This window comes from Clarias gariepinus, chromosome 9 (genome assembly GCF_024256425.1).
Source record: "Clarias gariepinus isolate MV-2021 ecotype Netherlands chromosome 9, CGAR_prim_01v2, whole genome shotgun sequence".
In the NCBI taxonomy this organism is placed as follows: Eukaryota; Metazoa; Chordata; class Actinopteri; order Siluriformes; family Clariidae; genus Clarias; species Clarias gariepinus.
In genome coordinates, this window is record NC_071108.1 from 30,052,734 (window position 1) to 30,064,252 (window position 11,519).

At 39.0% G+C, this 11,519-nt stretch overlaps 1 protein-coding gene across 1 annotated transcript; it reads right to left on the minus strand.

The window, feature by feature from the left end:
* Window positions 1-277: 277 nt before the first annotated feature.
* Window positions 278-6,303, minus strand: npm2a (nucleophosmin/nucleoplasmin, 2a). Its single transcript, XM_053503275.1, has 7 exons — window positions 5,972-6,303; window positions 2,988-3,009; window positions 2,519-2,645; window positions 2,322-2,404; window positions 1,164-1,274; window positions 984-1,077; window positions 278-895 (listed from the first exon to the last, which is right to left on the minus strand). Exons 1-7 carry the CDS (start codon window positions 6,013-6,015, stop codon window positions 810-812), a joined length of 567 nt encoding a protein of 188 aa, XP_053359250.1. The 5' UTR covers window positions 6,016-6,303; the 3' UTR covers window positions 278-809.
* Between the last annotated feature and the right edge of the window lie 5,216 nt (window positions 6,304-11,519).

The following is an 11,519-nucleotide window of genomic DNA, read 5'->3' on the forward strand; positions in this document are numbered from 1 at the left end:
GTGTGTTTACTGGCTGTTGCTATGAAACGCTTACCCGTAACCAGGCAGCCATGGGCGTGTCCTAAATCCCATAATATGCCTAAATAGTGCACTAGGCCATTGAGAGTAAACTGTGGTGTTGATTTGGGACGCAGCCTATTGTTAGGTCATACAGTAGTACCAACGGCTTAGAAAAGTTCAACTGTGTTCAATTATATATATATATATATTTTTTTTTTTTAAAGAATAATTGCTTATAAAGTGTTCAGGGCTTTTAAAAAAATATTTAACTTCCCCTCTCAATATTTAATTTGAGATCCAAGCTGATTTGTATCAGGTGATAAAAAAAAATTGACATTTAATTGCATTTTCATTTGAAAAACACACCACGTTCATTACATTAACAGTACAAATCATTATCGTTCAGGATCAGACAGATGATCAAACCTGCTTCGGTCCATATATTTACATACATATACATGGTTGGATTCAATACAGCAATCATATTTGCTCCTCTCTCATTTGCAGCTCAGTGATTGATTTCAGCAATCACTTGATCAGGGGTTCAGCATCTGTATCTGATTAGTTCTAAAACAAAAAAAGGCAGACAAATCACATCACATAACATCACATTACATTCAGCCCGCTTCCCTGAATACACTCCTAGACTGACGAGGTGTTTCAGCTCACATGGTTCTCTGCTTCTTCTTCGATTCATAAATCATACACTTTCATTTCAGCACACATGCTAATATTTGAACCCACAGATCCAAGCTGTACGTTTCGATCCCAAAATATAGTCAAGTTCATCCATGACACGTCACGATGGTTCAGTCTGTTGAATCATCAACCAAGAAGCTTCCTCCTCCTCCACCGTCTTCTTCTTCTGCCTCCTCTATGTTTTCAGTAGGATTAACTAAGAAAAAAAGCAGCAATGGAACATTGAATTATTAAAAAAAAAAACCTTACACAAAAGTTATTTCCACTATATCCTCAGTGCTTACGTGTAATGTGTTGCGCAGAGATGAACACCGGCCCTTTGCCTGAACACAAACTAAAGGTAACAGGTGGCATGAGCTCCAAAGCAGGAAAGCTGACCTGAAAATGCATTTAAAAGTTAAGTGCATGTAGCTTGAACAGATTGTCCTAGAAAAGTAGAAAGTTAAGCTTGCAGTTCAACTCACTGTGGGCATACAGTGACGCAGGGTGGCGATCGGGACAGGCTTGGACTCGCCTACTCCATCAGATACAGCAATTACATGCATCTCGTCACTTGCCTGTGCGCTGAGGCATATCTGCACCAGCAGATGGAAAGTGGAATAAAATACAAATCACTTATCTTGAAATGATTTGCTTGACTTTAACATAGAAGAGACCAAGGTTATTGTGTGTGTGTGTATATATATATATATATATATATATATATATATATATATATATATATATATATATATATAGGATAACTTTGGATCCTCATCAGAAACCGAATGATTTAATGAAGCTACCTACTGGTGATTGGGGGTGGATGGGTGGAAGAGGGCCACAATCACCAAGTTGCCACTGTTGGGCCCTTGAGCAAGGCCCTTAACCCTCAACTGCTCAGATATGTAATGAGATAAAAATGTAAGTCGCTCTGTATAAGAGCGTCTGCCAAACGCCTAAATGTAAATGTAAAAAATGTAAATGGAAGAATGGACTGCCATTCATCCCCAATACTCCAAGCACACAATATCAAATGAATTGACTAAGGTGGAACAGCTACCCATGTTTTGGAGATAAATACAGTGGCAAGACTACTGTAAGGATACGCATTTAAGTTTTGAAAAACTTAGCTGGATTCATAAAACCATATGTACATCTTGAAAAGGATTGCAGTTTTGGGCCAGAAGTGGGGTTTAGCTGTATGCTCTGGTTCCTATCACGTTCTCAGCCAAGATATCCTAACGGTTGGGTTGCTGCTCTGTTCTGGGAGCCAGATTTGGATGAGTTAATTGCCATTGTTCCATGGCCACATGCAGGCCAAATGAAAGTGATGCGGGTGGCCTGGCACCAAGCCATCTAATATTTTCCTATTTGCTGAACTAATAATAGTGTGAGTGTGTGTGTGATTGAGTGTATTGGAGGAAGGAAAAGGGTGGGGTGGGTTTTCATGCACTATTGATCAGGTCCAAATGTTGCTACTTATCCAGTCCTATCTTCTTTTAAAGATATTCCAAATGAATGAAAGTCCTCTTGCTATGGAAGACAAATTCCAGACACAGGCTTCAAGGTAAATTTGGTTTCGTTCTCATGGAAGCTCATGGAAGACAATCCATCACTTAGGAACCGATGAGTGATCTTACTGTTTTAATGAAGAACTGGTTCTCCAAAAGATCATCTTCTGCCTCGAACACGGCTGTGGTTTGGCTGGAACTGAGCTCGCATCCTGGACAAAAGACAAACATATCAATGGAGAATGAGCATATGGATGGTGTTACTCAGTCAGACAAAAAAAAAAAGAAGAAAAAAAGATGATACCAAAGAAAAAGCCAAGTCCTACCCCAGTGCACACAGACTTTATCAGAAATGGATGAAGAGCTGGTGATATCTGACAGGCTGACTAAAGATATGGAGTCGTCTTCAGCAACGCAGGTTGTCATTTCACTGAAATTCCAGGCCTCACCTCGCTACACAGGCAAAGTTGGGTACAAAGAGTTACAAAGGATACAAAGAGTTGTTCATGCCTTTAAGACAAAGAAAAAAGGCCATTTCTCAAGCTTTAGCTGGATCAAAGGAAATGCATGAGATAAAGTTATACAGCATATGTTCTTTAAAGAACATCCATGGATATGCTTCAACTAGAATCCAAATGAAAAGAAGTCATTAATTTCATCTCCAAAAACATATATATATATATATATATATATATTTTTTTTAATTATGCTTTAGTTTGAAACAAGTAATATTCCTCCAGCTTTGTGTTTGGAAATTCCTAATATTATTTTAATATTTATGAGATTTGAACTTACTGAAAGACAAGGCAAATTCAGACTCGAGGACGCCAGGAATTCATGGGGAAAAAACAATAATCAGTGAGTAATGAACCTCAGGTGATTTCTGAAATGCCACTATGCTCAAATGACCGCTAGAGGGCAGCGCAGACCTTTTAACAATATGCCTTCTATTGACCAAACATGGAGTTCAGTGTGAAAGTAAATAATAATAATAATTATAATAAAGTGTTCTGCTCCTTGCCAAAAAAAAAAGTGTACCTTTCTGTAAATAAGGAGGTGGAGACCATTTGAGAGTCGGTGTTAAAGTGACAGGTTGGTGATTCTATTGGAGTGAATTTTATCCCTTTACTGACTCACTCACTCACTCACTCACACCTATATTGTCTAAACCGCTTTATCCTGTATACAGGGTCGCAGGGGGCCTGGGGCCCATCTCAGGGGACTTAGGGCACGAGGCGGGGAACACTCTGGACAGGGTGGCAATCAGTCGCAGAACACACACATAATACACACACACGCTTATTAATACACTATGGGCAATTTGGGAACGCCAATTAGCCTAATCTGCATGTTTTTGGAGTGTGGGAGGAAACGGGATTACCTGGAGGGAAACCCACAAAACATGCAAACTTATAAATTATTTTTTTTTGCATTATTATTATTATTATTATTATTATTATTATTACCACTACTATTAACACCATCAACATTTAAAGCAATGAAAAAAAGCAGACCTTGCTCAGGCAATAAAAAAGGACTACAGGCTTTTTTTGTTCCCTTGTTTTCTTAAGAACAGAAAATTGGCAAAAACACAATAAAAATAATAACAGTTTAAGAGGAATAATTTGCTTTCAAACTATAATTTGAGTAACAAAGTTGTCCATTTAAAAGAATCTTGGACATGGGCAATGTTCTTGAAAAAATAATAAATAAATAAAAAACACACTGTTCTGCCCAGATGTTCATGCATGCTCATGCAGTTCATGGTAATATTGGGCTTGAAATTTTTTTTTTTTTTTTCTGGGACAGAATGATTGCTCATCAAACATTTTTTTTTAATAGAACAAAACAAAGTTTAATTTTTATTTTGGGCTCTAAAACCAGCACAGGGTCAAAATTATACAGACAATAAAAAATAAAATAAAAAATATACTCATGGCAGAATTCTGCTTGGATATGTGATAGCTCTTCCTGGAAAAATTGTTAGAAGTCAATCAAATTTGTTGGTTTCCTGGTACAGACCGGACCATTAAACAGAGTCACCAAATTTTCAATTGATCTTTTGCATACACGTGACTGTGTCACAACAGTGGATAGCAGAAGCACTGTTAACCGACATTAACCTATTATGTCTTTTTATGATAATTACATACAAGGTGTATTTCGGGTCCAAAAAATAACAAAAATATTACCTGATGATTATATGATGACCTCATTACCTGATGCTTTGTCACACAGATAAAAGGGTAACCTAGCAACAGGCAGCTTCTGTTCTGCTGATTATTTTCATATGTAGCATGTTGTAGCAGGTCTGATTGTCTCATTCACACTGAAGAAGCTACTTGGATGAGTAGTGAAGTCCAGTTGATGTGACTCCCAGATAACCTTACTTAGATGTCTGAGAATCTTCATAGAGAACTTAATCTAGATTTAAAAAAGGTAGTGATGATATTAACTTGCAGATATAAATTTTTCCAAGGGTGGTTCAGGGACAGTTACTAAGGAGACAAGTATAACTTTATCAAATGTTACTTCTGCTAAAAAAGCTTGCATTGCCGGTTCTGAATGTAGGTTTAAGACTGGCATCAGTTAAGTAATGTCGCTTTTGCCATCCAGAAGTTTGCAGGACCATGGAGGACAGATGTTGTGTGACATCACATGAAAGAGTTTAATAGGATTGAGACTCCAAAAGCCTAAAGTTAGCCTTTTTAAAAAATAAATTTCACAACAGGTTTTAATCAGTGTTTATACTTAGAATACTCAATTGTCTTCATATTTCAACTGTTCTTTAATTCTAAGGTTTCCTCCTTCTCCATCATTCCATCCAATTTGTGTAACGCACCAGAGTTCCACTGGCAGCGAAAAGTCCCAAAGCATGAAGCTAACTAACCAACATGTTTAACAGGTGGTACAGCGTTCTTAGGGTTGAGTGCCTCACCTTTACTCCTTTCATGGCCCACAGGTTTTCAATTCATGGTGGCTTGAAGCTTGCATGACTCTAGACAATGAAATGGGAGCTCCAGGAGCTTCTGTGTTATAGCAGCCCTGCACCTACAGTATGTGGTTCCTGAGTTATCCTAGACCACCCAAATCAATTTTCAGTTCGGCTGTTTGGGTTGTCTTCCAGACCTGGGCAGAGTGGCTGCACCTCCCAATAACTTGTGGTTTGATTTTAAGCTTCAATGAAAAAATAATCTAAGAGCCTTTTACTGTATCCTTTACTTTTGATTCTGTAATGATATCAGAAAACCCCAAAACAAATTAAACGTGAGGTTCCAAGTTATTGTGGTTTGCTGCCCCAGAAGGAGCTCCGTTCAAACAAATGATTGCAAGTCCGATGTTTCCATGGCATTCATCTTCCTGATGAGTGTATGTGACCTTGAGACCACAACAGTATTTTTCATCTTTCCATGATTTTGGTGACATTCTGTATAGGGAAAATTTCTGGGAAGAATGTTCCTTGTGGAATAGTCTGATTATTATTCAGGGTGGTAGATGGTCTCACTGGTGTAGTAGAGATAACGTTTAGTGCAAATGTTATGGAATAAGAATGAAATATACCCTTTAAATTACCTATAATGGGTGACACAAGTATGTTTAAATGGATTGAACAGTAATGTAAAACCATATATACATATAATACTTTTTTTGTTGAACTTTTTAATGCTATAATGAACTATGTATCTCTATATATTGTATGTAAGAGCATTAGGTTCACAATGGCATCCTTAATATTTCTGGAGTTAAAACACCTTCTGTATTAGCCTGGTCTTACTTACTGTAGCTCATCAGATGGATCCCACAGGACAGCGGAGCTGAGCATAACCAGGCTGATGTGAACACTGAGCTGGGGGAGAATCTTTTGTTATATGAGGTCACAATTGTGGAGAATCTAATTTTCTTGTATAAGCCCAAGTGAATACAAAAATGGAAAAGTACAAACAGCTGATCTTTTTGCCCTTGTTTTTTGCGTCTTCACACAGACCTGGAAAAGTAAATTTGGCGTAATAGGTCTGATGTAGCTATAGTGGATTGGGACAACAAAAATACTGCTTAAGTCGGTTGTATTAGTGTTTTCACACAACCCATACTTCTTTACATCTAGGGGCAATTTAGCATACTGCATCCAACGTGCAAAAGAGAGTAACCTGAGCTCAAGATTGAACTCAGGACCCTGGGGCTATGAGGCAGTATTAGGTAGTTGTAAAACACACTTTACCTGTGGCTCTTACTTTTACATCGCATTCCTACAGGTAAATGTAATGGCACACAACTAGCACAACTAGCAAAAACGAGCTTTAAACAGGTAACCACCCGGCACTCACACCATAGGGATCTGCCATCCTATTGATAAGTATCAGCCTTTTATTAATGTTAATTATGGGGTCTTTGATAAAGGTTGGCCTTAATAGCACAAGTCCAGATTGTTTCACTAAAACATCTTAAAGTGATTGCTTACATTAGATGGCAGAGAACAAGGGGTTCTATCACCCCACTATTTAAAAAAAATAAGTAGGCTATTCACTTTTCACTTCTTTAACTGCCGTATCTTTAATTGTTAATGTTAATGAATTCGGACATATTGCTGTCTGAGCTGTAATTGCTGTAATCCCTCTGCTGCCAGTAAAAACATTGAGGAGTCTGTTGGGATTTTTGTCTCACACTACATCAATTTGTTTCCCTATTGACCAGTGTTTGACTTTATTAATAATAATTATAATAATAATAATATAAAAATTGGTTTCACACAGATCCTAATTGTGGTTCTTGGATTTATTTGATAAACACGTGATATGCTCATACAATAACACGGACAGATTTGAAATGAATGTTTTCAATGTAAAATAAAAAATAAAAATCAGGATTGTCTTTTGATTAGAAACAGAGACTATCCACGCGCCCCGATCAGGTACGTTTATGCAGTTTACCACCACTGACTGTGCAGCCGGATGTACACATGAATACAAAGCACTTGGTCTTGCATGTAGGAATGCAGAGTTTATCTTGCATGTGCTGAAGCTCTGTTCTTGTGTAAAAGAGCGACGCAACAGAGCTGATAACAAGTGTCAAATTCTTCTGCCTCTGATCTTGGATGTGTTGGACTTGAGATCAGGGGTCATCACGGGATGATTAAAATCAGCTTTTTTAAATATCTGCCATTTGCATATTAAAGCATGAAAAGAGCATTTTAAAATACAGTAATCAAGTAAAAGGAGAAAGATGGAGGTTATGTACAGTATAGGTCAAGTTCTAACACCAAGCCGGTAAGTACTGTAGAGGCAGGGCCATGGTGGGACCAATTTTCAGCTCAGGACTTCATACCCAAAGACCAGACCAGACCTTTCCATGGTGGATATGGATAAAAAAGAGACAGAGAAGTGTACTGCGAGGGATGTTCAAGTCAAACTGGGACTTTCTACAGTAAGGAGGCTCTTAACCGCAGTAAAATATTTTAATTGTGCAAACGTTTTAAAGAAGGCCATATGTTCATGAATGACATTCCCAGGCTGAGGTGGCTCACAGCCCACTGCAGTTGTACTCATGAACACCGGATTTTTGAAAATTGACGAATAAGTTGTCGCCAACTAGTGGAAGAAACACATCCCTTTGTGGGAACTGTATGCACAATCCGAACACCACATGATCATTACAGGAACTCGGCTGGGAGTTATTGCTACATCCCCCGTACAGTCCTGACTTTGCTCCAAGCCATTTCCACATGTTTGGTTCATTAAAGGAGTTCGGCCACGGCTCCGGTGTACTGAGGAAACATTCTACCTTGATGGTATCCAAGCACTAGTGAAACACTGAGATAGGTGCATTAGTGTAGCAGGGTATATCTGCGTTCTGGTATTCTGCACAATTCAAAGTCCTAACTTTTACCAAACCTTTTAACTTTTTTCCCAAGTAGCTTTTCCATACCACCTTGCTGCTGAGATGCAGAAGAAGGCGTGAAGGATGGCATGAAAAAATTTTTTGTATGGGCAGAGCAAAATACTTTATCATTTTGCCTATTGCGCCCATGATTGCTCATTCGCTGTCAGTGTAAAAGACAAGCCAATGGGCTGCTGTCCCTGTATGATAAGCTGGAATATATATTGTATTGGCCCCAAAGTGTGTCCACTCACTGGGAAAATGCCTGGTGTGCCAGAATCCCAGTCCAGACCTGGTCATTGTCTGTAAACATGAGGAGTTCACATTATTAGCATTAGGTGTAAACCATGCTAATGCACATTTTCATGAAGGTAGAATCCAGGTGTTTCTGTGTCAAACCGCTTCTTAGCTTGTTCTTCTTGTTCTAAGTGTTGAGTCCAGTGGCATTGTAGAAATCAGCGAGTGGGTTGTACTGAGTAATGATGAGGTGAACCACACGGCACAGATCCTATTTTTCAGGTTTAACTCTGGTAGCTTACCTCCTGTCTTCACAGTGTAGCCCTCCAAACAGGCTAAATCAGCCCTTCGGACTGGGATGCCAGGCTAGACAGTGACAACAGTAGCATTAGCATTGAATTTAAGCAGGCATTTACTGATTGACAAAAGAAAAATTTACTGATTTTTAGAGAGCTGATTTGGGGATCCTACTTGCCTCTTGTGGCCAAGACAAGCAAAAAAAAAAGATCTTCCACGTAGGCTAAGTGTCACAGAATTATGGTGACCCAAAAGTCAACATCTGGTGAGGCCATTGGGTCATCTTTGAAAAGTTCTGCTTGCATTTATTTTCATTATACTGACCTATCTCTCTAGGAGTGCAGTCTGCACCTCTAGCTCACAGCTGTCCATCTTTTGCAGCTGTGAGGCTGTCCTCTATTCTGTTGTCCAGACACTGAGCTGAGAAAATACCCATTCTCTGTGTTTCTACAGTACGTACAAAAATACAAAGGAAGATTGGAGCAGTCAGGCCAAACTCCTACTTCAAAATGGTCTCAAGGCACGGCTTTGCTTTGGCCCCCACGTCTGTTTCAGTACATCTGTGAAATCTTTACCGGTAGATGTTCCACAGTCCACAACAGTCTTTCATAAATGGCATTTGTACCATAAACTAGAATGAGCATACAGTACAGGTGGCAACTTGAGCAGTATCTATCAGGGAGAAGTACGGTGTCTGCATTGGTGTCCTTTACTCCATGGATGATGGTCCACAACTTTTACCACAAGAGAATCCTGATCTGCTGTCCCCTCCAGTGTTTCCTCCATGGTGCTTCTTGCTATATTTTCTCCAACAGTACATCAGTAACCCTTCTATTGAAAATGCATATCATACATACTCAAAAGTATTATTACCTCTAGAAATTTGCCATGATTTACCACAATGTATAAAGGACGTCCGATTCAGACCAGGACTTGTGATGGAATTTCTCATGAATGAAGGTATAAATTATTTGACATTTACAAGACCTCCAGCAAAGTAGTGATTAGACTCTTAGCTGCACTAAAACACTTAAATACCGCGAACATTTTAAAGAATCCTGTACGTCCGTGAATGGTGATCCCTGCCCAGGTGACTCGGAGCGAGCCCACTGCCGTCGTTCCTGTGAACTTTCAGTGAGTGGAACGCCAGATCTTTGAAAGCCGATAGATAACTTGTCTCCATCTTGTGGAAGACACACTTACACTGAACATTACAAAAACTCAACCTGAAGTTGTTACCACATTCCTTATACAGTCGTCACCCCACCCCAAGCCATTTCCACATGCTTGGCCCTTTGAAGGACTTCCTGGGAGGCCAGCTTTTCAGACGTGAGGCAGGCAGTCTGATCATGGCTCTGCGCTACTGAGAAAACTTACCACCTTGATGGTATCCAAGCACTAGTAATACGCTGGGATACAGTAAGTGCACTGTCCAGCAGTTAAGTGGCCCACTGGGAGTGTTCTCCTGATTACTGACTCTGGCACCAAGTATATAAAAAGACATACCTAGGGTATATTTTACAACCATTAGTCCACTAATACATCTACAGTACTGATTTAATTGGACTAAGCAGCATTCCAAGACTGCTCATGCTTACTATAACAGCAATTTTTTTTTGCTACAGAAGATTCCAATTCAATTGTTCCATTGAACTTCAGGATGTCAGTCAGTCTGATGTTGTCATGGCAAAACACTCCCATTTGTTCTGCTTCTATGGTAACCATTACCATTGTCTGAGGGAAAAAAATGAACATATTTGGTCTAACATTGAGTGTTAATTTCTTGTTTGGAGAACTGTTGTAAAAACACAATCATGCTGTGGTTTCCATCACGTTCCAAAACTATGCAGGTAGGTACTGTAGACTGGATACTTCTTTACTAAACTGGTGTTTCTGTTCAGTCTTGTATTTCCACATTCCAGCCAGATTTTCACAGTTTGGTGCTGGAGCCATCATACATATGAATGAATGAATGCATTAATGAATAAACTGTCAAACCAGTGTATTAGTGCTGCAATAATATCGTTTTCCTCAGCCTGGTGTGATGCCAAAGCATATTCTTAATTTTTTTTTTCTTTTTAGTAGTCCCACATGATTCGAATCGGGTCCTAGGGGCCTGTAAAAAGTGGAAGAAGAGGAAAAGTCCCAAATGATTGAAGAGGACTTAAGAAAAACAGGGATCTGGAATGTGTATCTAAAGATGGAGGTGGTTGGAATGGGTCCAGATGGAGGGCCAGTTCTGGATTTCAAGCCATGCTGCTTTTTTTTTTTCAAGAAGAGGAATTGAAAAAATGTGCTGAGCACGGTGTATTGAGAAACCCTGAAATAGGCCATAATTAAGCCAGAGTAGAGACTGTTGACTTTTGGATGATGTGGATATGCCAGATTAAACCTGGGGTGGAAACTACTGTATATTTGCAGTGTAACTACATATATTACACACTTATTTATTTAATAGTGACAGCTGGCAAAGGCCCTTACTTTTCTTTTCTTTTTTTAATGCCTTCAAATAAAATTTTTAAACATCTTCAGATTTTTGCTCTTTTGCATTTGGGAGATATCAAACACAGTTAAAAAAAAAAAAAAAAAACCTTGCTCCCTTTAAATTTTTTAAAAGGGTTCCTTCATTGCATAAGTAAGACAATTTGTAGTACAAACATATAGCCTTTTTTTTACAGTTTATTTTTATACTTATTTTCAGTATCCAGTGATTTTTAAATGTAAGAAAGGTTTTCAAGTCAAACTGGAACTGAGGATTGTGCAGGAGAACCCCGGAGCCGTTCTGATCAGACTGCCTGCTTCACGTCTAAAACGATGACCTCCCATGAACTGCTTTAATGGCTCAAACATGTGGAAATGGCTTGGAGCGAGGTCAGGACTGTATGGGGGATGTGGCAATAACTCCCAGCCGAGTTCCTG

Excerpts from the sequence above, each read along its gene's own strand:
- npm2a (XM_053503275.1), bottom strand. The coding sequence starts at position 6,015 with ATGCTCAGCTCCGCTGTCCTGTGGGATCCATCTGATGAGCTACA. Across the intron at positions 2,405-2,518 it reads TAAAGTCTGTGTGCACTGGG|GATGCGAGCTCAGTTCCAGC; the intron begins GTAGGACTTGGC and ends TCTTTTGTCCAG. Across the intron at positions 1,078-1,163 it reads TGCGTCACTGTATGCCCACA|GTCAGCTTTCCTGCTTTGGA; the intron begins GTGAGTTGAACT and ends ATGCATTTTCAG.